The sequence below is a fragment of the Sarcophilus harrisii genome, chromosome 1 (assembly GCF_902635505.1).
Source record: "Sarcophilus harrisii chromosome 1, mSarHar1.11, whole genome shotgun sequence".
Taxonomy (NCBI): Eukaryota; Metazoa; Chordata; class Mammalia; order Dasyuromorphia; family Dasyuridae; genus Sarcophilus; species Sarcophilus harrisii.
In genome coordinates this window covers 2025959-2052582 of record NC_045426.1, presented here as the reverse complement: position 1 = coordinate 2052582, position 26624 = coordinate 2025959, and the positions used below count along the sequence as shown (strand labels likewise).

The 26624-nt window shown below is 50.9% G+C and overlaps 1 protein-coding gene across 13 annotated transcripts in view; it reads right to left on the bottom strand.

Annotated features, from left to right (window-relative positions):
- Nucleotides 1-21767: 21767 nt before the first annotated feature.
- Nucleotides 21768-26624, bottom strand: part of ARPP21 (cAMP regulated phosphoprotein 21) — a 138771-nt gene continuing 133914 nt past the window's right edge. For all 13 annotated transcript variants that reach the window (XM_031951380.1, XM_031951388.1, XM_031951403.1 and 10 more), the window contains 2 exons: nt 23365-23516; nt 21768-22531 (listed from right to left, as the gene is read on the bottom strand). In XM_031951380.1, the coding sequence (XP_031807240.1) occupies nt 22268-22531; nt 23365-23516 (416 nt within the window). In that variant the 3' untranslated portion in view covers nt 21768-22267. The remainder of the gene's footprint in view (nt 22532-23364; nt 23517-26624) is intronic.

Genomic DNA, 26624 nt, shown 5'->3' with positions numbered 1-26624 from the left:
GGAAGACCCCCCAGCTGGGCTCAGAGCAAGGCTCGCTGGGCAGCCCTCCTGCTGGGCCCGCCTCCCACCCCTTTCTCCTCTGCATGGCTTGGCTGGGTCCCTTAAAGACTAGCGGAGGAGGCCCCTCGCTTTCAGCATGGACTGGCTTCCCAATTGCTCCGTGAATCCCCTTTGCTTCTGACTAGGACCCAGAAGCAGCCTTGAATCCATCACAGGCAAAGAGGCACTAAGAGATCTCCAACGTGTGCCGGGCTCGCGTTCCCCCGGTTTCTGGCTCCCTGGGGGCCCCGCCTTTGCATCAGTGGCCCTGGTCCGGGCGCCACGGCCCAAGCAGTGACTTAGGCCCTTCTCCTTTGGGCTGACCGCCCGTTGACGAGAGTTTGCTCCGATGACAGTAGAAAGCCTCCCCTGCGTTACCTGCCTGCTTCAGGGGCCTGGTCGCTGGGTCCCAGCAGGTGTGGCCCCTGCCACGGGGGAGGAAGCTGTGGGGGTCACAGCCTCAGGGCCACCCCGTCTGTGTCCCTATGCAGAGGGATATGCCCACCAGGGGTGGGCCCCGGGCTGTGGAAGAGCCCCTCAGGCTGCGGGAGGGCCGGCGTGAGTGAGAGGAGCGCTCCCTTGGGGGCGCGGGACCTGCGGGCACCCGGGAAGGGCTCGCTCCCCATTCGCTGATGCAGCTACAACCAAGAGTCATGGAAAACTTCCGCACGACTCCCCAGTGACAGTGTAGACAAGCTGTTGGGAGTTAATTGCCTGTGTCCTGCTCTCACTTACTGAGAGCTGGGAAGTTTATTATAAGCCATTAATCTTCTGAAGCCTCAAGTAAGGCTCCAGCCTGGGAGAAGCCCGGAGTCAGGGGGGATGAGAGGTGGGATGCGACCCCATCCGCTGCCCCTTCTGGGTTTCTCCAGGCGCTCGCGGAGCTTTTGAAATGGCCTCTTGATCTCTGGGCTTGAGGCGACCAGGGATGTCCGGGAGCTGAGAGAAGGGCTGGGGGGTTCCCACGCGGGGGCCCCACCACAGGGTCCTCCCCCACTTGCAGATGAGACTCAGGTGAGCAGCCGGCCACGTGCGTCCGGCCACCTGGAGAGTGTCCGCGCAGAGCCTCCCGGGGGACCACCCCTCTGGCCAAGGGCTCGCCCAAATGCCCAGCAAGACCTGGGAGGAACGGAGGGTGCTTCACCTGGGAGCTGGGAGCAGTTTTCTGTCAGCCCCCCCCCCCCCAACGCACGGCTGGTCCCTCCGTGGGGCAGACGTGATTCCCGGCTCAGGTGTCCGTGAGACAGGCCGCCCAGCGGAGGTGGAAACGGCGAAGGAGGGCCATGGGATAATGCACAGAACCAGGTGGAGCGGATTCTGGAGACGAGACTGCCCGGTCAGCCGGAGCTGGCCCGCTGAAACTTTCTCTTCCCCCCTCTCAGCTGGGCCTGCCTGCCTGCTCTCCCTCTGCCCAGGAGCTGCGAGTGCGGAGGGGGGAAATCCAGCTTCCACCTTGATGTGTCTTGACAAATCAATCCTCAGAGAGGGGCAGGGGTGGGGGGGTGGGGGGGGGTGAGAGATGGCAGGGAGAGGAGAGGCAAGTGAAGACGTTGAAAACCGCAGCTGATTTGTATCTCCCTCGTGTCCATCTTTTTCAGGCTCTGGGAAATGTCTTTCACAGTTCACTTTCACACATTATTTTAGTTACAGACACCAGTGTTAACAAGAAGAGAAAAGAAAGCACTGACATCTTGACGAGCGTTTTTCTAAAAAGCCAGAGCTGATTTTTGTGCCGGGGAGGAGCCCATATGGGGATTGTTCTCGTCTTGAGTGAAAAAAAAAAAAAGTGGAATAATACGGTTAGCAGGGAACTATGGGTTATGCGATTCTTTGTGTGTGTGTTGGGGGGAGTGGGGGCTGGACAGGAAAAGGGTCTGCTCGAGCAGTGGAGGTGACCTCAGCAAGGAAACTCAGCAGCCAAAAGCCTCTTTGTTCTTCCAGGGTGATGATGCAGCCAAATTTAGCACAATCCTCACAATCCCTCCTCCCTTTGTGGTGGCCGAGCTGCTGCTGGAAGCAGGACGTTCCTTCCCCAAGTCCAGCTGACCCAGTGGTTTGTGTTTGTGTATGTTCAGGTCTGGCCACCTCTGTGCCCCCCAGTTTGAGCACTCATGTGGGGAGCACGGGGAGCACCGGCCCTGAAGTTCACCTCGTGGTGCTGCTCATGGCAGGGGCGTTTCCGTGACAAGGACAGTGGATGGTTTTACCCTCCCAGTCAGTGTCTTCCTGAGTTGTCTGCTACCTTCGTGGCTTTGCTAGTGAGCTTTGGATAGAGATGAGGCAGGCCGGGGTGGGGGAGTGTCCACAACTGAGACCGACCTTGCCCAGAGTGACCAATGCACGCGGTGGGAATGGGGATGTGCCTGACAAAGTCTGCCTCCGTCCGCAGGACTGGCCTGTCAGTCAGGCTCTTGGCTGGGGGTTGGCTGGCTATCACCCTGGGTGGCCGGGGAGCTCCCATCTGCCAGATTGCCCTGCATCCCGCTCCAAACCTTCCCCAGGAGAGCAGATTGTGGGAGCAGAGGGGGAGATTCTGCTCCCTATTGCGGCATCATTCTGAATGGGGGTCCACTCCCCAATGAAACAGGACTAGAAACCCAGCCTTATAGTCTTTCCCCCCTGGTGGGCACTTTCTCCTCTAAACCCACCACAATTCTGGACACAACGACCCGGATGGAGTGGTGGGGTGGGAGGGCCATCAAGTTCCCTAGTTTTGACTTCCAGCCCTGCAATCTTGGGCCCAGGGTTCTCTCCTTCTTTCTTTCCCATGAGACCTGGGGAGCATGACCAGGATCAGCCAACAGGTGATCATATATGACAAAAAGGGGGACTGCCGGAGGGGACTAGAAGAGGAGAAAGACAGGGAGGATGACAGAGAGCTAAAGGTGGAAAGGATTGACACTCAGAGAGGGCAAGGGCCCTGCAGCTTCCACTCTGGAGAACCCAGGGGCCTTTCACCTGCCAGGGAAACCAGGGAGGGTCTGAAATGCTCAAAAGCTCCAAATCTCTAATTCCTAGACACACAAGAACTAAGAGCCAGCAAAAGGAAGCAGACGGCCCCAAGGTTAAAGATCCGGGACGGGGACAAATCTGGGAAGGGCCCGTTCAGAATGGCAAGAATCTGCAAAGAAATGAAGTGCTTTGGGGGTTCATTTGCGGGAAAAAGTGACCCAAACTAGAAGGTCTAAGTGTGTGTGTGTGTGTGTGTGTGTGTGTGTGTATGTGTGTGTGTGTGTGTGCGCACGCAGGTGTGTTTGTCTGCACACGTGTGTCCATGCACATGTGTATCTGCATTGCATTATGCACGTGTGCACCTGTGCACCTGTGTGTGCATTGTGTGTGCACATGTGTGCAGACCATCCAGCCTCACTGGCCCTGGAATCAGGATGCTCCGTAAAGAATCCCAACCCCTGCCACCGAGAGGCGTCCGTCTGGCTCCCAGCAATGGGGGCCCCAATCCCTGTGGGACGGACAAGTGGGGGTCGGCCGAGAAGATCTTGCCATCTCTAGCACTCTCCTCCTCCATGTTCCCTGTTGCTATGGCAACGTGCATCATCTCCGGGGGTCTTAAATTGTCTTAGAATGTCTATGCTTCTCCACAGGTAGCAGAAACAAGCCATCTTAGCCAGAGTTCCAGGGGGCAGAGGCCATCTCCCTTCTGGTTGGGGAGGGGGGACATGGGAGCCCGCCAGCCCCACCCCCAGGATCCATTTTAAACTGCAATGTGAATATAGCTGATGTGGGGGCTGGGACTACATAGTTCTCCAGATCTGCTCCACTTAGCATGTACAGGTACTCATCAATAAATGTCTCATAAAGACTCTTTACTGCAACAGGAAAAAAAGAGACCCAATGTGCCCTTGGTTTAGCTGAGCTCGGAAATACTGAAGGGCTGGAAACTGGAGATGGGATCCCCAAATAGAAGCGTCTCCTTTCCTTCTCTGGTCCAAGAAGAGCAAGGCAGGAGGGAGGTAAATGCAGTGAAAGAAGAGACCCGGGAGCCTTTCTTTGCACCCATCAGCTCGCTTGGGATGTTATAGAGAAGGAAGAGGTAGAAAGAAAAGAAAGTAGAAAAAGAAACCCCAAATAGGTCAATGAAAGGAAGGCGTGAACAAAAATCCGCTATTAAGGGCTCACGAGAGGCCTCGGGCAGTTCTGAGAATACAGACAGAAACCCCAGGCCCTTCCCGATGGCAAGAAACTAAATTCTGATGGGGCTGAAAAGCAGAGGTGCAGGGACAGGGCACCGTGGCCATGGAAGGCCTCGGGACTGTGGGGTGGGACTGAGGGGACTGGGGTTGAGGGGGACTGTGGGGCTGAGGGGACTGTGGGACTGAGGGGACTGTGGGGCTGAGGGGACTGTGGGGCTGAGGGGACTGTGGGACTGAGGGGACTGGGGTTGAGGGGGACTGTGGGGCTGAGGGGACTGTGGGACTGAGGGGACTGTGGGGCTGAGGGGACTGTGGGGCTGAGGGGACTGTGGGACTGAGGGGACTGTGGGGCTGAGGGGGACTGTGGGGCTGAGGGGGACTGTGGGGCTGAGGGGGACGGACTCCCTGATGCTGGGGGCTGGACTGACATCCAGAAGCTTGCAGCGATGAGTGGGATGTGACAAAGCTTCGGTGCAGGCCCAGGCCACCTAAGCCAGGCTCTGGGGACCCGCTTCCGAGGGGGCGCCCCTCCCCACGCCAGACACCCAACACTCTTGTGTTCCCCCAGCTTCTTCCCTTGCACTGCAGAGCAGAAATGGGCTGCATGTCTAAAACAGTTCCACCTGGACAGTCTTTGTTCCTGTCTCTGTCTCCCCTGGTCTCTCTTTTCTGTCTCCCCCTCTCTGTGTATCTGTCTCTGGAGATCTCAGCATCCTGGGCATGAGCACTCTGCATAAACTGGGTGGGGGAAGGATCACCTTTCTTTCCCTTGGGGTCCTGTAATCCTGGGAAATGGGGATGGGTCCATTTCTGTGCTACATTTCAGTTCTAGACCCAAGGAGGAGCCTGCAGCCCCACCTCCAAGATTGAGGAGCCAGAAGGAGGGAGAGAGAGAGAGGAAGGAGCAGAGAAAAAATAAGCCCTCCCCTGAGCCTGCTTTGTGCCCGGCCAGTGCTGCATCGGGCTAGCTCACATTCTGCCCTCATCTGCCCCCATGCCCATGGCATCCACAGGCGAGCCGAACAGTGACAGGACTGGCTCCCAGTGGCCGGCTCCTTCTCCCCTCTGGCCATGGGCTCCCATCCCACAGGGGCCTGGGAGAATCCCCCCTCCAGTGCGATGATAGAAAGCACTGAGATGAGACTTGAAAGTTTTCAAAGTCCTTTACAACAGTATCTCATTTGATTCTCACAACTACTCTGGGAGGGGATGTTATTATTATCCCCATTTTATAGATGAAGAAGTTGAGGTTCAGAGAGCTTAAGTGACTAGATCACATGGCTAGTAGGGGACCGAGGCAGGATTCAAGCTTATTCTCTGTTCCTTCGACCGCATCCTCTAAGCACGAGTGGCCGGGCTCCCTGTCCCTTCCGGGCTCATCTGCCGCTGCCTAAGCTTCAGAGACAGAATGGCTGCAAGCCAGGGCTTCTCCTGGTCCTGGGGACCCGGGCCGCCATCACCGCTTCTCTTTGATGGGCTGCCTTGATCACAGGATTTACCAGGCCCAGACTCGGGGTTTGCCTCATTCATGTGGATCCCAGAATTGTGGAAACAGAATATTGGAGAAGTGGATGGGACTTTGCCGCTTAGTCGTTTCACTCGTGTCTGACTCGCTGTGGCTCATTTGGAGTTTTCTGGCCGACGATTCTGGCTTGCCGCTTCATCTCGGGGGTACTCGTACCATGGACACCTAGTGCCACTTGTACCATGGACACCTAGTGCCACTCTGCCCCACCTGAAAAGAGCTGCCCGGGGTCTGAGAAGGGAGAGCCCACCTCCCCCGGCCCTCTGGATCTGCCCCACTTTAGGGCTGCTCTAACTCAGGAATCATTTGGGGTGTGTTTCTGTGCTTCTTGGGAGTCATAGCCAAGGTTAGCCCCCCAGCCCTGCACAGTCCGGCTCTGGTGAGGAACTGGTGATGTGACCAGGACTGATCCATGGGAAACAGACAAGTAGCCTATGCTGGAACCATTCTTCATAATATTTCCTGGGAGTGAAGCAAGAGAACATGATGTCATTAGTCAACATTACAAGGGGCAGGGGCCAGCCTGAGAGAGCTGTTGCCCGGTGACCCCATCTGCAGCTCTGTTGTGGGTTAGTATATGGTGAAACTGGGGGGGGACATTCCCTCTCTATACACATCCACAACCCCCCCCCTTCCTTGCAAGCAAGGAAACGTGGTGTAAATGGATGCACTGGGGGTAACTTTGCCTGCAGGCAGCTCGATCTGGAAACCACTATGGAGCTTCTGGGCCAGAAGGGCATGAAGATGTGGGAGGATTGGAACAGACACCTCCCGAGACCCCCAGGGAGCTTCCTCGCCACTTGTCCTTTTGAAATTGGTGTTGCTCTTTCTGAGCTGTTTTAACAGCCTGAGAATCTCTTCTCTGAGTGGGGCTGGGCCAGATTTCAGTAAAAGGATGCTTTGTTTAAGCCCTTACTCCCTAAACCACCTGACTTCTGGGATGGAATAGGCATGGGCTGTGTTCGGGGTGTTCTGTTCTGGGCACTCCAGGGAGGACTCAGACAAGCTGGCGAGCATCCCCAGGAAGGCAGCGAGGAGGGGAAGGCTTGGAGTTCATGTCATGAAGAAGGTTTCAGGGACCTGGGCACCTTAGGTCTGGAGAAGAGCCGGCGCCGGGAGGAACACATAGACCTTGGAAAGTGTGGGAAGGGAGTGGGTGATTCTGGGCAAGCCACAGCAATGACTGACATGTGCACTCCAGAGCCCATGAGGGCACTGACGTTTGTCCCTGACAAACCCTCAGCCAAAATAGCCTCAGAATACCCCCCTCTCCCCATCCCCTCCCCAGCCCATGGGAGTCCCCTGGACACAGCCACAATGCAGAGCTTCCCCTGGGACCGCATCTCCTCCCAGGCTGAGAGCAGCGGAGTCCCGCTCTTTGGCCATGGTCTCTGCCCCACACAACACATTCTCTTTGCTCCTATCTCGAGCCCCCCGAATCCTCTAGGCCCCCGTCCATGCCCTGGTGTCCTTTTGTGAGCATTCCTCATGTGTCTTTCTCTGACTCCCCTTCTTGGTTGTCCATAGGCTTGTTTTGGGACTCGGCTCAAAGTCACCGTCCCCTGGGCTCTCGCATTTTCTCTCTGCTTCCTCCTCCAGGTCGGTGGCTCTGACCGGGACAGCGCTCCCCAGTTCACTAGCTGCCTACAGAGTGTCTGCCCACTTCCCACCGAGATGGAGGGATGGGTAGATGGAACATTCACTAAGCACTTACTATGTGCCAGACTCTGCACTAAGCACTGGACAAGCAAGGACGGGCCAACAGGACCTGTCCTCAAGGAGCTTCCATGTGTAGGGGAGTCCCTGCTGCTGACCCTCTTGTCTCCCACCTCTGACCAGCTCTCACCTGCCTTATCCCTAGCATGGCTCCTCCCCACTCCTACACCAGCGATAGGTCTTGGCTGGCCTCTGTCTGCAGTAGCACGCCAGCCCCAACAGGTCTGACCTTTCCCACCCATCCTCCATGTTGCTGTCAGAAGCCTGACGCCCATTTGCCGTTTTCCATGCTGCTCTCCTGCCTCTCCTCAAGCCCTCCTGGATACTGGGTGTGATGGATCTTTCAGACCATCCTATCCAGCTTTGCATTTTACAGATGGGAAACCCAGGTTCAGGGGGCTTAGATGAAGCCTCGAAGCTGCTGTCAGAGATGGGACTTTAGCTCAGGTGAGAGCCTTCGCGCTACTCTCGCTGCCTCTCAGTGGTTCCTGTTAGCTCCTGAATGAAGTTCAAGCCCCTCTGACGGGGTTCCAGAGCCCGGCTAAGCGGACATCATGCTGCCTTTGGACCCTCCACATGTCTCTTGGGATACACTCCAACAGGACAATTCTCTGCTCCAGAAAACACTCTCCACCATTCAGCCTCCATGTCTTTGATCCCTTTTTCAACTTTTCCAATCCACCTTTAAATCCTAAACCAGATCCCGGCTCCTCTGGGACCGCCCTTGTCCTTCACACAGCCCTTTGTCCTGTAAACTTCCAAAGCAATCCCACAACATTCCGAATGATGTCACTATTTCTATCCTATCTCCCTCTTAGGTGACAAATTTCTGCGGGCAAGGTCTATGTTTTGTGCCAAGCACAGTGGTCTGAATCCAGCAAGTGCTAAATAAATGTTCGTGCTGTTTTTCACTGTACCATCCCCGACTCAGTTAGCCAGCAGGTGGGGATTCCCAATCACAGACTAACAAAGGGCAACGCTTTGCTCCCAGATGCATATGGGGCCCCAGGTTTCACCCTTGGCAAAGGAAGCCATATCCAGAGACCATCCCACTCTGATCCCAAATCCGGGAAGAAGCTCCTCTTCCGTATGTGCTAGGCAAAGACCCAAAAAGGAAAACTGAACCCCGAGGGGTTTACCAGGATAAGCCTGGGGCGTGGCCACAGTCAGGGTACAATATGCACCCCCATAAGATGTAAGTACAAGGTGAGGGCGGGCACCCCCAACTCTGGGAGGGCTCAGCTAGGACTCAGTGGATAAGGAAGCAGTTGAACTGGGCCTTGTTGGGATTCTTAGGGGAAGGGGTGAGGTAAATCATTTTGGTTAAATGGAGAATGTATGTTGGGGGCCAATGTGGAGGTAATTTAGTGAGATTATTGGAACCAAAATATTAGAATCTTTAAATACCAAAAGGAGGAGAAGAGGAGAAGGAAGAGGAGGAGGAGGAAGGAGAGGAGGAGAAGGAAAAGGAAGAGGAGGAGGAGGAGAAGGAAGATCTGGAGGCATGAAGCCTCATTAAAAATAACTCGGAAAATGAGCAGGAGTCGTGGGAACATGTTTCCTCCCTGCAATGAGATGCAAAAGCTTCATCACTTCTCTCTTGAAACAACTCTGTTAATAGGACTGCCCGCTTCTCCCTGTGGAAATCTTGTCTTTGTCTAATTGTGTTCCCCACCAGAGAGCCAGCTTAATGTCCAATTTGCATCTCCTCTCCTCTCTGTTTCAGGCCATTGCTCCTATTACTTCACCATTAAAGCACCTGAATCAATCCCTCCCTCTTTGTTAAGAGCTGAAACAGGCACACCAAATTCTTAATGGTGAGATGCGACTTCCCCTCCCCATTTCACTGCTGAAACCACAGAAAGTGGGCTTCTCACTCTCTCCTCTGTGGGGTTCCCCAAGTCCAAAAATCAATCAGGCTCACAGGGCTTTCATGGACTCTCTTCCCAGCATCACAAAAAGGGCTGCCATAAATCTTGGGGTGTATGTGGGGATTTTCTCCTCACCGATGACCCATTTGGGGAATCATTTATTCAAAGGATATTTGCATAGCCCCAAATTACTTCCTAGATTCATAGTTCCACCAACAAGGCACTAGTGCCATCATTAACTCTTCAACATAAATCATTTATTTAATGGTGAGGCATATGTCAGAATCATCAATACGCCAGTTATACGATGCAAAGTAATTTCAAGAGAAATCAATACATGATAATCCATGTATAAACCTTGGTCACACTCTCCACTGCTGCAAATAGTCCATGGGGGAAGGGAGTGTGAGCAGATATTTATAAAAACTGAACCTGGAGGTATGGAAGTAATAATCACAGCTAGTCTTTGTGTAGTGATGTTTATAAAGGCTTTGTGAATTTTTATCTCATTTCATTCTCACAATTTCTTTGAGAGGTTTGCGCTATTATCATGCTAATTTTACAGATGAGAAAATTAGGGTAAACAGCAGTGGTGTGACTTGTTTAGGATCATATAACAAGTCAGTGTCTGAAGCCAGATTTGAACTTCATTTTTTTCTGGCTCCAACTGCCTTTCTTTATATACTTGAGCATTTATAGAAGTGTAGATATTCCATTTGTGAAGATACACATCTGGGTACAAGTCTTGTTCTTGATCCCTTTATGAACAACCGACAGCAGGCAGAAACTTTTAATGTCAGCCACTGCCCTCTCACCCTCACTGCTGTTCTGCAGGGCAGATCTATTCCTATTCACAAGCTGATGAAGCAGTGATGAGTTCTTTTACACTCATAGCCACTCTTACAAGGGCATGCAGGCAGTGTTACACTATTATACTAAGAAGTCATTCCATTAAACCAGAAAATTGCCCAACTCCTCAGGTTGGCTCTTTAGGCAGCACAAAAAATTCTAGCCATCTTTATTCTTTTTTATTGTTTTTAAATTTTATATATTTTTAATACATGTTACTTTATGAATCATGTTGGAGAGAAAAATCAGAGCAAAAGGGAAAAACCATGGGAGATATTTAAAAATACCACAACAGCAGTCTCCATAGTTCTTTTTCTGGAGGCAGATGGCGTTTTCTGTGCAAAATGTATTGGGATTGCTTTGGATCATTGAACCACTGAGAAGAACCAAGTCTTCCATAGTTGATCATCGTTCTTGCTGTTAAGTGTACACTGTATTCCCAGTTCTGCTTGTTTCCCTCAGCATCAGTTCCAGGCCTTTCTAAAATCAGCTTGTTCCTCATTTTTATAGAACAGTAACATTCCATGACCTTCATGTAGCACAACTTGTTCAGCCATTCCCCGATTGACGGACATTTGCTCATTTCCCAATCATTTGCTGCCACCAAAAGACCTGCTGCAGACATTTCTGGACGTTTCCCTTTCCCTCTTTTGTGATTTCCTTGGGACACAGACAACGGCCCTGCTGGGGAGGCCCAGTGTGGCGGCTCTTTGGGCAAAGTTCCAGGTCGCTCCCCAGAAGGGCAGGATCCGCTCACAATTCCACCAACAATGCATCAGTGCCCAGTTTTCTGCATCCCCTCCTACATTCGTGGTTATCCCTGCCTGTCTTTGGCCAGTCCGGCAGGTGCGCGGGGGAACCTCCGAGTGGCCTGACTTGCGTTTCTGACAATGGGGATTCAGAGCACTTTTCCTTGACTAGGAGCAGCCCTCTTTCTGCCCCCGGGGTGGTGGGTTCACTTGCACTGCCACATCCGTTTCTCCTGGCAGCAGCGCAGACACCAGGACAGAGTTCTTTGAGCTGCTCTCTAGGTGACCCGCCCAGGCCTCCTCCGCTCTCCCTCAGCTGGACTCTGGGCTCTAAGGGGCAGTGTCACCCTATCTCCTCATTGCTCTTCCTGCTCACACCAACAGGTAGCGGCGGAGAGCCCCGCACCCCACGGAAACGGTTCAGGGTCCAGGTTGTGGGTGGGGATGAGCCAAGGCTGGTGTTCCAGGTGGGGGGGGGCTCCCCAGGACCGCCTCCCACTCCCACCGCCCTCCTCCCTGGGCTCTCACCGCCCTCCTCCCTGACCTGTGGGCTCTGGGGGACTCAACCTGAGGTTCCTGGTGCTCAGGGACCCCCCCTTCTTCTAGGAGGCGGAGCCCCCAAAGCCATCACTCAGCAGTCGTTTGGTCAGCCTGTCTTCCCCAGGCCATTGTTGGATTTCTCACTTGCTATGGCCGAACCCTCAGGCTCTGAAGAGAGTTCTCGCAAATGAGAGGAGGGACCACAATGCTCCCGGGTCTCCGCTATTTTTAGATCCTGGTGCTCCTCCGACTCCCAGCCTGTCCTCGGGCTTTGATGAAAGAGCCGACACTGTGCCCACAGCTGGAGGTCGCGGTCTGTGCAGACAAGGGGGCTGTTTTTGGCATCACTAATGTGTGAGGGGGACGCATTGCGGCCTCCACAACTCGATCCAGGTTCTTGCTTTTTTATCCAACGCACTCATCCAGTCTCTGGCCCTCGCATAAAGAGGGAGCTGTGAAATAGTGTTATTGACCAGGAAAAGTGAGAACCAAAGTCCCCTCAGGGACAACTTTAGTGGGAAAGGGGGGGGAAGGAGGAGGGAAACCTTGCAGAAGGGGGGGACCCTGCAGAAGTGGGTAACCCTACGGAAGGGGGGCCCTGCGGAAGGGGGGGCCCTGCGGAAGGGTACACGCTTGTGCATGTGGTAAATGAAGGAGCAGGTGCGGCTAGCAGAACGAGGCAGAAGCCTGGGAGGGGTCCACAGGGGCCAGGGCGCCTCCAGAGTTGCAGAGCTTTGGGGCCCCTTGCACTTTCCAGTGTTCTCGGATCCTGGTCCTGCACAATCTCCCCCAGATGCTGGTTGGCTAGTCATGCTTCTGTGGACCGGATGCCTGCGCTCTGCCAAGTGCTTTTCTGCCTGAAGCTTTGGGGTTCCGACCCCCGCCCCAGACTGCTCCTTGGCTAGTGAAGCCGGACGCTGTCCGGGTCAAAGCTGGGGGGGGAGGGGGACATGGTCACTGCGTCCTCTCCCAGCACGGCCACTTCCTGCCCTTTTTACATGCACGTGGCAGCCTAAGGGAGGGGCATCGGGCCAGACAGGACTCCGGGCACAAGGGAAGAAGAGGCTGGTGTTGGTCCCAGGAGGTGCTGGTCAAGTGGGGCAAGCGAGCGTCTGCAACAGCCGGTGATCCCCATTTACCCCCATCTAACAATGGGGATCTGCTTGTCTAGCAGTAGATAGAGACAGAGACAGAGAGATAGAGACAGAGAGAGAGAGCGAGACAGAGAGAGAGAGAGAGAGAGAGAGAGAGAGCGAGACAGAGAGAGAGAGAGAGAGAGAGAGAGAGAGAGAGAGAGAGAGAGTTAGAGATATATAGAGATAGATGTATAGATATAGATATAAGTAGATGGATAGAGATAGATAAGAGATAGATAGATGGATAGATAGTTATAGATAGAGATAGAGGTATACAGACAGAGACAGAGAGATAGAGAGAGATAGATGGATAGACAGATGGATAGAGATAGAGAGATGTAGATAGATAGATAGAAATAGAGATATATGGACAGAGATTGAGAGATAGAGGGATAGAGATAGATAAGAGATAAATGGATAGATCGATAGAAATAGATAGATAGAGATATACATTTTACATAGATAGATATAGATAGAGAGATATAAATATAGATAGGTGAATAGAGATAGATAAGGGATACATAGATGGAGAAATAGATATAGATGTATAGATAGAGATAGATAAGAGATAGACATAGAGAGATGTAGATATAGAGATAGCAGTGTATAGAGATAGGGATAGAGATATAGAGATAGAGATAGGTGGATAGAGATAGCTAGATGATAGGTAGATATCAGGGATATGTAACCACACGCACAGGAGATAAAGGCCCTGAGCATGTCTTGGGCCGGTTGGGCGGTCGTGGGCACGTTCTTTCCTTGGAGGATTCGTTGCCCCCCTCCATCATATGAAATGCCAGCTTTTGCCGGCCTGTTCCCCCGGCTGCCCCCGGCTCTGAGACGCCAGGATCCTGCGGCCCAGACTCTGGGTTTCCTCTGGCTTGGGGGTAGGTTCTGTGAAGGGGATGCTCAGCAGAAGCACCCCCACCCTGCCCTAGCAGCTTCCCGGGGCCCAGGTAGTGACTTGCAGCCAGTAAGGACGCCGGTGCTTCTCCCTTCCGCTGCCTCTGTGCAGCAGGAGGATGTTGGTGAGGAGCAAAGCCGCCAGAGCTCTTGAATTCTCTGAGTTAGGCCAGACCCCACATTGTCTCGGGGCCTAACTGGTGGCCAAATGGGGTTGGTTTCATTTTACAGACGGGGGGCTGCTGAGCTCCCCTAAGTTACCTTTTCTTTGCTCTGGAGGCTCTAGTATTACCCAGGTACGAGCGTGGAGTCTCCCCCTTTAGCATATGAACTCTGAAGGTGGGGATTGTTTGGTCAGGTTAAGTTCTAACTAGGGGAGCCTCCTGGCGGATGATGGCTGCCTCCCTTCCTCCTGCTGGCGCAGGGACCCCCTTGTTGCCCCCGATCCCTCATGATCCAGCTGCCAGTGGTTCTGTTCGAAGCCCTAAGCCAGATGTTGTGGGAGGCAGACATGCCATAGCTACGGCCCCTTCCTTTTGCCTGGGTGCTCACGCTTGGGCTCTCCCTGTCCCCCCGCTGAGGCTTGGGAGATCTCTCCTGCTTTTTCCCTAAAGCATGTCCTGGCCATGGAGGCCTGGCCCCCCGGAGAGCTGGGTCTGCCTGGCGCCCCGGGCCCGAGCAGGGGAGTGCTTTCGTTGGCAGACGGCCCTGGTGGGACCTCTCGGCGTCCTCTCAGATATGACGAGGGCGCGGAGGAGAGGCGAGGGCGCAGTAATTGCTGCTCATGCCTTTCTTCAGGGCCTCTCCAGCTGATCTTGTCGAGAGCTTGTTTGGGCAGAGCTGTTTGCACGCTGCTTCCCTAATTGGGCCAATGTTCTTGAGACCCAGGCTGATTTGGGGGCCTTTCTCCATCTTTTCTGGATTAAGAATCCAGCACATAGTAGGTCCCTATTAAATGGTTTTATCTGCCTGGAGTAGTAAGATGGTGATAACCTTAAATCATGAGATGATATTTGTAAAGCATTTAGCATGATGCCTGGTACATAGTAGGTGTTTAATTAATGCTTGCTACTTCCCCCACTTGAGTCAGGGGGATGGGGGTCCCATCCTGCTTCCAGTATCTGCCAGCCCTGTGACCCGGTCAATCAATGCTCTGAGTCCGGTTGCTTCTCTGTAAAGTACACATAATAAAAAATATCCTGAGAACTCCCTGGGGTGTGGTGAGAATCAAATGCGTCCAATCTCTTTTGTGAGCCACAAAGTGCTGCAGAAATGGCAGTTCTCGTGACTATGAGAATGGGCCCTTTCCCAGCATTCTCGGTTTCTCCCTTGATACAAATAACTGGTCTGGTCCCCCCTCACCGAAGTTACCCAGCCTGCAGACTACCAGCTGGTAGTATGAGAGATTGTGTGAATCGTCCTGAAACTGTTTTCAACTGAAGAGGCATTAATTTGGCTCCCCTGGATGCAACCCATCATCCAAGAGGAGGAGTCAGAGTCAAGGTCCCTGACTTCACACGGCTCCCAGTTGACGAGGGAAACAAGGCAGACCTCCGTATAGCCATAGTAAACACTATTATAGGGCGGGGGGGAGGGGGATGAGAACTAATGGAAAAGGTCATTGTTAACAGAGTCTCCGGGGAGGAGGAAAAGTGACTGGGTAAGGGGGGCTCCTGGAAAGCAGACGCTGTGGTTTGTCTGAAATATAGAGCAGAAGGAGGAACATAGTGGGAGCCGAGGCCGGGAAAATATCCGGGTGGGAAGGGGTGGGAAGCCGTGGTTTTGGTGCCAGAGAAAGGAGAATGCCCTTTATTTTGTAGGCAAGGGGAGCCATGGAGAACTCGGGAGCAGGGGCTATCCTGATGTGAATGGCGGATTCGATGAGGAGGTCCATATTGTCTGCGTTCGAGGAAGAGGAGTCAGTTATTCGGCTTTTCTTTCACATCAGCCGTCGCCTGGGATATAGCGAGCCCTCAGACAGAAGGTCGTTGGTTTGGGATCCCAGGATTTTATTCAAAGCCCCCACCAGTGCATCCCCACAAGCCCCTGCCACTCTATCAGCTTGTTTTCTCTGTGGTGTCCCATGTTATCGCCTTTCCATGGGTGTGGGTTAAGGCAATAACAGAGACGCGCCTTCATTCCTTGTGGGATCCGGCCCAGGGAATTTAGTCCCACTTCACAGGGAATGGGCCCAAATGACCCTGGGATGAGGCTGCCCCTGGAAGCCTGGGCCTGACCTGCACTTTCAGCTGGAAGAGTGAGATAGAGGAAGACACATTTCTTCCCTGAGCTAAAAGAATATGCAATTACAAAGCTGCAATCAGCCCGAAACTAATTAGCACCCACCATGAACAAATGGAGTGCTCACTGGCATCTTAATTAAATTAAATCCCAGGAAGAGCCACTGAGGAGCCCGTGGGCTCTTATCTCTCTGCACAAAATCCTCACAAACCCTGTTGTGAGGGAGGAAAACAAGGTTATCTGCTACTGAGGAATCAATGCACAAAGGCAGTGAACGTTAGAGAACAAAGGTGGGGTGTGGGTCCAAGTGGATACTGACACTCAGACTGAGAGCTGATAGACCTGAAGGGGTTCAAAAGGGTCTGGGAATGGGGGGGCTCTGTCAGAAGTGCAGCCCCCTCCCCACAAACGTGGGGTTCGGTGATGACGTAGCAAGGCAAGGTTGGTATTTCCCAGGAATTCCCCAGGAGACAAAAAACACCAACACACACCCGGAAGTTCTATGATTTGAGATCGTGGCCAAGGTCAAAGCCATTTTACTTTAAAATTCAGACTATCCCTGCCCAAGGACATTGGTGGGTACCCCATGCAGAGTCAGGGTAACAGGAAGGATGGCGGCATCCTCTATGGCCACAGGGAAGTCAGAAGGCCCCACCAAGCTCACCTGGGACCCACTACTGGTGATTCTGAGAGTCACTGACCTCCGTGTTCCTACACAGTTCTTCAACACTATGAGTGCAGAGCCGTGGGTGGTCTGGTTTGCTCAGTGGAGGTTTCCACGGGTGTTGTCTATGCAAGGGGAATCTCAGGTCCAGAGTTAAGATCCAGACCCTTTGGCTGCTTTGCCTTGTAGAGCTGGCTTGGTTTGGGCAGGATATTCTGGCCACGCGGTCCCTGCATGGTCCCTCTCTAGAGCAGCTGGGGCTCTCGCCCACTGCGTCTGTTGCTGGGGAAAGTCAGGGAGAAGAATGGTTTTTTCCAAGCGATAATGATGGGGCCACACAGGGTGATGCTCTACATCCGGGCTGCCATTATTTCCAGTCCAATCTCTGCCCTGGCTCATTCCATTCTGTATTATTCCCTCTCACTATGTAGGATGGCCTTGGAGGCTGGATTCTGGAGGCTGGACGTCCATTGTTGGGGAGTGCATTCATTGCAAAGAAGACCCCCAAGTCAGGAGTTCATATTTCTGCTTTGTCAGCTTTCGCCCTCCTTTCTGACCTCAAACAGGATCACTTTGGGTGGCTATTCTAAATGTAAGGGCAAGGAGAGCAAGCCTATTTCCTAGTTTCCTCTGACTACGAACATGCTTTCTCAAATACCCTGGTCCCATCTCTGAGATTTTTGAGTGTGAATCTTTCTGTATTTTTTATTATCCACAGAGGATGAAATTGCTCATTGTCACTGATTTCCTACCTACAAACAGCCAAGCAAGCAAGCAGAAGGCCTTGAATGTTAAAACCAGGAAGAACGGGATAAGAGACTGTGATCACCTTGAGCTTGGGTGCCTACTGGGGTGGGGTCTCCCTGCTTCAAATCTCCCCCTGCTGCAGCCCATCCTCCACTCAGCTGCCGGCGCCATCTTCTCAAAGGACAGACGTGACTGTGTTCCCCCCTTCACTCCAGGATCAAAGAGAAACTCCTCTGGCACTTAAGCCTTTGATGCTTTTCACCTTTGCAGTCCTCTTGCATCTTGTTTCCCTCGATGTTCTCTGCCTCCCAGAGTCACTGACCCCTTTCCCTCTCCTCCTGTGAGAAACCCCATCTCCCGGTTCTCTTGAATGTTCTGTCCTTGTCTGGCTTTCACGGCCTCCTTCGAGCCTCAGCGAAAACCCCGTTTCTGCAAACGATTGTGCGCTCGGGGCGGCTCCAGAGTTGGGGTGGAACAAAGTTTGGGTCGACTCTGCTGCTTGTGCTAATTTTGGCCCAGCAATCAACACCAGGAAGGGCACGCCAGCCATCAGGCGGTACCGCGCCATGCGTATGTGGAACCGTTGGTTACGGTGAGTGGAGAAGCTCTGAATGCTGTGTGGACGAGTCCACTCACCTTCAGCGAGGTGGATGGACACATGCTTCTTTCTACTGCAATTCTGCTTTGCTCACAGAGCGCAACATCTTCTAAGGGTCAAAGCAGAATTGCAATAGAAAGAAACGTGAGATGTGCAAAATTAGGGAATGAGCAAAATGTTCAGATGGACCATCTGTGTCCAACCTGTGGCCGAGCATTCCGAGCTCGGATTGGTCTGATCAGCGCAGTTGGACACACTGTGACTCGACTTGAACCATTGGCCACCCAACTAAAGCCCCACGTTCTGCAAGAAGTATTTTTCTAGTGCCTTCCCTCTGAGATAATCTCCAAATCATACTGTATTTATCTTTTTTCCGTAGCTGTTTGTATGTTGTCTCCCCTCATCAGATTATGAGCCCTTTGGTTGCAGGGCTGCTTTCTGCCTTTCTTTGCCTCCCCAGCATTTAGCTGAGTGTCTGGTACATAGCAGAATCATTGATTTGAAGAGGCAGATGGGAATCATAACCCGTGTCTTGGGGCTGGTGGCCAGAAGGATATCACCCAGAAGAGGAGGGGGAAAGAAGGGTCCCGGATCTTGGGAGCATAGGGGGAGGTATGAGACACTTCCCAAGGAGGAGGAAGCAGGCGCTCTGAAGAGGAAAGAGCCATTTCTCTCCAAAGCATGAGGAGAGGGCTTGTTCTGATGTCTCAGGTAAAAGATCATCCTGGAAGGCTCTGGGCGCGGGGGCATGGGTGCTAGCGATGGGTGGCGGCGGCTGTGAGATGTGGGGCAGATATTCACCAACTTGACAAGAGCAGTAGAACAGCCTGCGTTCCCCGAGCATTTAACCAGCCATTTTCCATTTTGCATATTTCTGTGAAACCATTCGGCAGAATTTCCTGACACATAGTGGACTGGAAGTGGAATACGTGTGAAATGTTTTGTGCTCAATTCGTCCCCCAGATCACCCATTTTTGTTTGCGTGGCTTCCAAACAAATCATTTTCTGGGTTCATATTTCTCTTTATAATCTTCCTTTCACTAGCTCACCCTCCAGCAAACTATATATTCACAGGGTCAAAAATGTAGAGCGCAGAGGCCTTAGAACTCCCTGAGTCCAATGAACTCATTTTACAGATCAAGAAACTGAGGCCACCCAGAGGGATTGAGACAATTCTGCTACTTCTGGCAAATCCTTGTTTTGTTGTCCTTTTCCAAGGTGATTTCACTGGATCTCTTGCAGCCTTCCCTTTGCTCACAAGCAATTTAATTTTTCCCATTTGGGATATTTGGAGCTCATAAAACTATTGTATCACTGGGAGAATATTTGTTTCTCCAGCGCTGAGCAGGTCCGGATTGCTCCGTGTGTGACCCAGTTTCCCAACCACCGCCCTGTCTGCGCTCTTCCTCCTCCTCCCTTCTGGGACCCCTAGTCCCGCCTCAGTTCCTGGCCTGGCCGTCCGGCCTCGTGTCCGAGACAGAATGATGGACATTTTCATTAGTTTGTTTTGTACTGTTGGGATTGCCGTGCGGCATCGCTGACTCTGCGACAAGCCCCATGATGCTCTGGGGCTTGTTTTCATCAGTGAAATGTTATGAGCAAACAGGAGCAGGAAGATGAACAGATTTCAGGCTCCAGAGACAGATAGCATCTAGTGGACGGAAAGTCTGTCCAGAGAGTTAGCTGGGAGGGGCCAGAGAGCTCTTTATTCCCGTTTAAAAAATAGTATTTTCTTTTTTCCAATTATTTGTAAAACAATTTTCAACATTCATTTTTAAATAAAATTTTGAGTTCTAAAGTTTTCTCCCTCCCTCCCTTCCCAACTCCCCAACACAGCAAGCTATCTGAGAGATGCTCTTTGTTTCTTCTCTTTTGGGGGGAAAGCTCTTAAGGAGGAAACATTGGAGCTGCAAAGAGAAAGAAGGAAACAGGATAAAGAGGCTGACCTGGAAGTGCCAAGAACTCACCCTCCTACTTACATTTACAAGAAGATCTAATCGATAATTGATGGCGAGCCAGATAACAAGGATGAGCGGGAAGGGGGGTCGCGGTCCTGAACAGGAGCCTTAGCCACGCTCAAGCACTCAGAGTGAGCCAGGGTGACCAGGCTGAGCTAAGACAACACAACATTTTTTGTTTTAAACTATCTCAGGGACAGAGAAGCATCACAGATGAGATAGCACAACCTCGGGGGGGGGTGGGGGGGTGGGACCGCAATTGTGGCAATCGAGGCTTCTCCTGAAGAAAGGGTTGGGCCCTCGCGGTCACTAGAGGCCATCTGCGGTGGCTCGAGTCAGCCTGGACCAGGAAGAGCCAGGCTCAAGTCTCACCAGTCACTAACCATCTGTGTCCTGGGCAAGCCACTTGTCTGTCTCTGCTGCAAAATATGGATAATGGCAGCACCTGCAGATGTCGGGAGAGTCACAAATCTGACTCTAACCCTTAACATTAGGAACAGGAGGTCGATGACCAAGACAGGACATGACATGATGAGTAGGAAGGAGCTTCCTTAGGGAAGTTCGCATTTCCTGTCCCAGTGGGGACAGGATGGAAAGAACCAAGTGAAGAAATTTCTGAGTCACAGCTAGGGATGGAGAATAGGGATCCAGGCCCTCTGGAGCAAGGGTGAATGCCCTTCAAATACAAATGGAGAGAGAGCGGGATACAAGCCCCTGGCCAGGGTCAGTCAGTGACCCTGACTTTCCTCCATGCATGTGCTGTCACACCCAGGAATATGTGTGTCTGTTCACCCTGAGTCCCAGGCAACGAGGGAGCAGAAACACTGTGGTGTGACACTTCTGCTTATGGATACCAACTGACTCACCGTCCCCCATTTGCTGGTCTGTGAGAATGTGGGAGAATCTTTCCCATGGACTCCTTTTAGTTTTGACTTGATTTCTCACGAGACTATTGTGGGATCCCACACAATCACAGATTTAGGGCTGACACGGACTTGGAATCTCATCCATTGTAGATAAGGAAAATGAAGAACAAAGTCAGGTTCCTTGTCAGGGTCACAGAGATACCCGGGAGCCCCAGCCCCTGATGAGGTTTGTCAGACCCCAGTGGGATAGTTCATCACTGGACAAGGCTCCCCCAGGCCCAACTCTGCAGTTGCTAATCTTCCCAATCCTGCTTCATGTGGTCTGGCCCCATTTCTGCCTCACTGTGACTACAGGATGAGATTATACCCCACCCAGGGCATTCACACACTGATGGGTGATCCCTGTGCGGGTCCCCAGGACAAACCTCCCTCTCCTTGTGGCCCTTCCCCTGGCGTTGAGTTTTCCCCTTCCTAGCCCGGCTGGTTCTCACCCAGCAGGCTCGGGCGTTGGCCCAACCCACAGGCAAAGCCCTTCGCTGACACAAGAGCATGTCTGTGCTTAGTCCGCAATCCCCTCCCTCTCTGTTGAGGTTTCGTGTCCAGGCATTTATTCAAGGAAATGTTGTCCTGGGATCTTTTGTGGCTTTGGATAAGCCATTTATCATTTCTTGGCCTCAGTATCCCCATCCATAAAATGGATTTTAAAGGTCTCTTAAAATTCAATCAGGGGATACACTTACATATCTTGATCAATGGGTTGAGCCAAAGTTTTAGAAATCAAAGTCTAGTGAGTGGGATTTCTGCAGTCTTTCATCTCTCTCTTCTTTGTTTAGTGTGAAAAAAGATGCCAAATTAAGTTAGTGACTTAACCTGGTGACAAAAAAAGTAGAAGAATGAAAATCCCCTGAGGAAAGGAGCTATATCGTGGCCCTCTTTGCATCCCCACCGACTGGGGCGTAGTAAGCGGGCTTAAGGAAAGCTTGTTGATGGGTCCAGTGAGTCGCCCTGGAGTCCCCGGCACCTGCCCATTAGAAATCCCATTAAACGCTGGCCTAATTGAAATCAATGACAGAGGTCACAGAATTGGGAAATTCCCCATCCAGGCTAAACCGGGCGGGACAGATGAGGGTGACCTGTCTCCCACCCCCTGCCCTGAGCCTTGCCCCGAAGGGTCTATTAGAAAAGGTGCCGAAGAGATGAGACCACACCAGAAGTAGAAACCTGACCTTCCTCCGGGAGGTCAATAGTTTTATTTGGGTTAGACACTACAATACAGTATATATCCATAAAAAACTCTATGGTGTGTATATAAATTATTCCTTCCATTCAGCAACTCTGTTTTTTTCCATTACAGCTTTGGTACAATGTGATTTTATTATATAATTTTCTTAAATACTTTTAGTTTCACAAACTCAACACAAAATACAAAACTAATCCAAATGAGGAATATTACAATCTACACAGTGGTGTTCAGCGGTAGGAAATAATCTTACCTTGATGAGACCATGTCCCTGGCTGAGCCCGGAGGCCTTCCCAGTGGACATGACAAGTGTATGCACCGTTAGCCGCCGACACTGCGATCCTTCTGTGGGGGGGGGGGACTATCAGCGGGGACCGCTTGGGGGGTCACAAATGGGGGTCTCCCCGCCCCCGCCCCGGCTCCTCTCCCCGCCAGGAGCGGGGGAACGCTTGGTCTGTGGGCTCGGTGCCCGGCCTAGTACTTCACGGGCCACCCTGCGTTATGGGAGCTGGCGCAGTTTGTCCTGCAGCTCGCCGAGATCACCGGGACGCTCTGGGAGGGGCAGTGGGGGGTCATGAGCCTCAGGTTGCCCTGGGTGGATGGAGGTATGACACTGCAGTAGACGGGCATGGCGGCCGTGGGGAGCGTTCCCGCGCTGGGGCCCGACTGACCGGGGAGCACGAGGGCCTGCTGGTAGGATTGCTGGGGCAGCCCTGGAGAACCCTGAGTCATGGACACCTGGAGGAAGAGAAGCGCCAGTCAGCTGCGCTGGAAGGGAAGGGGCCGCATTCCTGGCCCCCCGGCCTCCCCCATCCTCCTGCCCTCCTGGCCCTTTCCAGCTCAAGGGCAGCCGGGCGGTCACCGAGGTCCTGCCCAAGCCCCAGACGTTGGCGCCAGAGAGTGTAAGTGTGGGGGCAGAAAAAAAGTCCTGCTTGAAGAGCCCTTTGCAGTGACTGGTTCTGTCAACCTAGCTTGGGCAGCCGAGGAGCAGGACCTGGAGCGGGAGGGGTCACAGCCGCGGTCCCACTTCCCACCTGGAATCCCAATCCGCTCTTTTAAGGAAACCTTAATGTCCTTCTCTGAAAGAAGAGGGACCGGGCCTTCTAGTTCTAGATCTAGAACCTGCTGTGTGTGGGGTCCACATAATCATCAGGCAGAAAATGGGCTGTAAGCCGGCCCTCCCACCCCCCAGAGAGGTAGTTCCTGATGTCCCTTGTGTGCACATGCACACACCTGCCAGGTACACACACACATAGACACACACATACACTCTCACACACACATACACATACACACACACTCACACACACACTCACATATACACTCACACACTGTCAGTAGATAATGCAACATGAAAGAGCTTCATAAGTGCTAATTAATTCTACAATGGTCCTACTAGGAAGGTAGGAGGAAGTACAGCCTTCCTTTTAAACATGATGTGGAGAAGGCTAAATCAGCCCTGAAGGATTGGGGGGGAGGAGGAGGAGGAGGAGGGCACTCATCAGCCCGGGTCATCTCCATTTCCCACAACCCCACAATGTCCTCTGAGGAAGAAACACAGCGGAAGGTACCTGATAAGAAGACATGGATGGATAAGGGACCATCATGCCTTGCACCTGACTCCCTTGAGGGCTGCTCATCAGACTCTGACTCTGAGGTGGCTGCGACACGCCCATGAGGCCTTGGAAGCTTTGCTGTTGATTGGACAAGACCGACTGGTAACCTGGAGAAAGAAGAAAAACAGCATCCTCAGATGGTGGCCCAAACCAGCATGGATGGTGCCTTGTGGGAGAAAAAAACTCGTTACCTTTTTTAAACAAAAAATGCCAGAAGGAGGAGAGGAAAAGGAAAATGAGAGAGAAAGGAGACAGAGAGATGGACAGAAAGACACAGAGACAAAGAGAAAGGAAGAGAGACAGAGATGGAAAGAGACAGAGACAGAGAGAGACAGAGAGGAAGACAGAGAGCGACAAGAAGAGGAGGAAAAGAGAAAGAAAGAAAAGGGGAGAGAGAGAAAGACAGAGAGAGAGAGGGAGAGAGAAAGAGAGAGAGACAGACAGACAGAGAGACAAAGAGAGAGGAGAAGGAGGAGGAGGAGGAGGTAAAGAGGGAAAGAGAGTATGCATTGAGCCACTGACTTCAGGGCCATGGTTCAGGTCCACCTCTGCCTATATCCCATGTGGTTTCAGGAATGTCCCAAGACTCCAGTTTCCTCTTTTGTCCAAAAGGAGGCTATTGGGTCCTACCTAGCTTTAAGCTCCCCAGATCCTCTCTGCCTGGAGCGGACACAGCCCAAGCTCCCCGCTTCAGAAGTAAATGGACTGTGAAGAGTGAAACCCACAGAACACCCAAGCAGAGACAAAGCCCTTCCTGCTTTACCCGCACTTAGAGCCCACATGTCCAGCCCATGGAAGCAAAGTATGTTCTTTTGGCTTTGAGACTTGGGATCTCGCTTTCCAAGAGCCTCCCCCGTCTCTGTGTCTCTTGGAGAGATTTTGTTGAAACTGTGGCTTCCACCATTCTCCAATTGATAAATGGTCAAAGGCTATGAACAGACAATTCTCAGATGAAGAAATGAAGAAACTATTTCTAGCCATATGAAAATATGCTCCAAATCATTATTAATCAGAGAAATGCAAATTAAGACAACTCTGAGATACCACTACACACCTGTCAGATTGGCTAGAATGACAGGGAAAGATAACACGGAATGTTGGAAGGGATGTGGGAAAACTGGGACACTGATACATTGTTGGTGGAATTGTGAACACATCTAGCCATTCTGGAGAGCAATCTGGAACTATGCTCAAAAAGTTATCAAACTGTGCATACCCTTTGATCCAGCAGTGCTACTACTGGGCTTATACCCCAAAGAGATACTAAAGAAGGGAAAGGGACCTGTATGTGCCAAAATATTTGGGGCAGCCCTGTTTGTAGTGGCTAGAAGCTGGAAAATGAATGGATGCCCATCAGTTGAAGAATGGTTGGGTAAATTGTGGTATATGAATGTTATGGAATATTATTGTTCTGTAAGAAATGACCAGCAGGGTTCAATATTAGGAAAACTATTAGCATAATTGAGTATATCAATAACCAAACTAACAAAAAACATATGATCATCTCAATAGATGCAGAAAAAGCATTTGATAAAATCCAACATCCATTCCTAATAAAAACACTTGAGAGTATAGGAATAAATGGACTTTTTCTTAAAATAGTCAGGAGCATATATTTAAAACCGTCAGTAAGCATCATATGCAATGGGGAAAAACTGGAACCTTTCCCAGTAAGATCTGGAGTGAAGCAAAGTTGCCCACTATCACCATTATTATTCAATATTGTATTAGAAACACTAGCCTCGGCAATAAGAGTCAAAAAAGAGATTAAAGGAATCAGAATAGGCAATGAGGAAACCAAACTATCACTCTTTGCAGATAATATGATGGTATACTTAGAGAACCCCAGAGATTCTACAAAAAAGCTATTAGAAATAATTCATAACTTTAGCAAAATTGCAGGTTATAAAATAAATCCACATAAATCCTCAGCATTTTTATACATCACCAACAAAATTCAACAGCAAGAAATACAAAGAGAAATTTTATTCAAAATAACTATCAACAGCATAAAATATTTGGGAATCTATCTACCAAAGGAAAGTCAGGAATTATATGAGCAAAATTACAAAAAACTTTCCACACAAATAAAGTCAGACTTTAAAAATATTAAGTGCTCCTGGATAGGCCAAGCGAATATAATAAAGATGACAATACTCCTAAACTAATATATTTATTTAGTGCTATACCAATCAGACTTCCAAGAAAATATTTTAATGATCTAGAAAAAATAACAACAAAATTCATATGGAATAATAAAAGGTCAAGAATCTCAAAAGAATTAATGAAAAAAAATCAAATGAAGGTGGCCTAGCTGTACCTGATCTAAAACTATATTATAAAGCAGCAGTCACCAAAACCATTTGGTATTGGCTAAGAAATAGATTAGTTGATCAGTGGAACAGGTTAGGTTCACAAGACAGAATAGTCAACTATAGCAATTTAGTGTTTGACAAACCCAAAGATCCTAACTTTTGGGATAAGAATTCATTATTTGACAAAAACTGCTGGGATAACTGGAAATTAGTATGGCAGAAATTAGGCATGGACCCACACTTAACACCGTATACCAAGATAAGATCAAAATGGGTCCATGATTTAGACATAAAGAACTAGATTATAAATAAATTGGAGGAACATAGGATAGTTTATCTCTCAGACTTGTGGAGGAGGAAGAAATTTGTGACCAAAGATGAACTAGAGACCATTATTGATCACAAAATAGAAAATTTTGATTACATCAAATTAAAAAGCTTCTGTACAAACAAAACTAATGCAAGCAAGATTAGAAGGGAAGCAACAAATTGGGAAAACATCTTCACAGTTGAAGGTTCTGATAAAGGCCTCATTTCCAAAATATATAGAAAATGACTCTAATTTATAAGAAACCAAGCCATTCTCCAATTGACAAATGGTCAAAGGATATGAACAATTTTCAGATGATGAAATTGAAACTATTACCACTCATAAGAAAGTGTTCCAAATCATTATTAATCAGAGAAATGCAAATTAAGACAACTCTGAGATACCACTACACACCTGTCAGATGGGCTAAGATGACAGGAAAAACTAATGATGATTGTTGGAGGGGACGCGGGAAAACTGGGACACTGATACATTGTTGGTGGAGCTGTGAACGAATCCAACCATTCTGGAGAGCAATCTGGAATTATGCCCAAAAAGTTATCAAACTGTGCATACCCTTTGACCCAGCA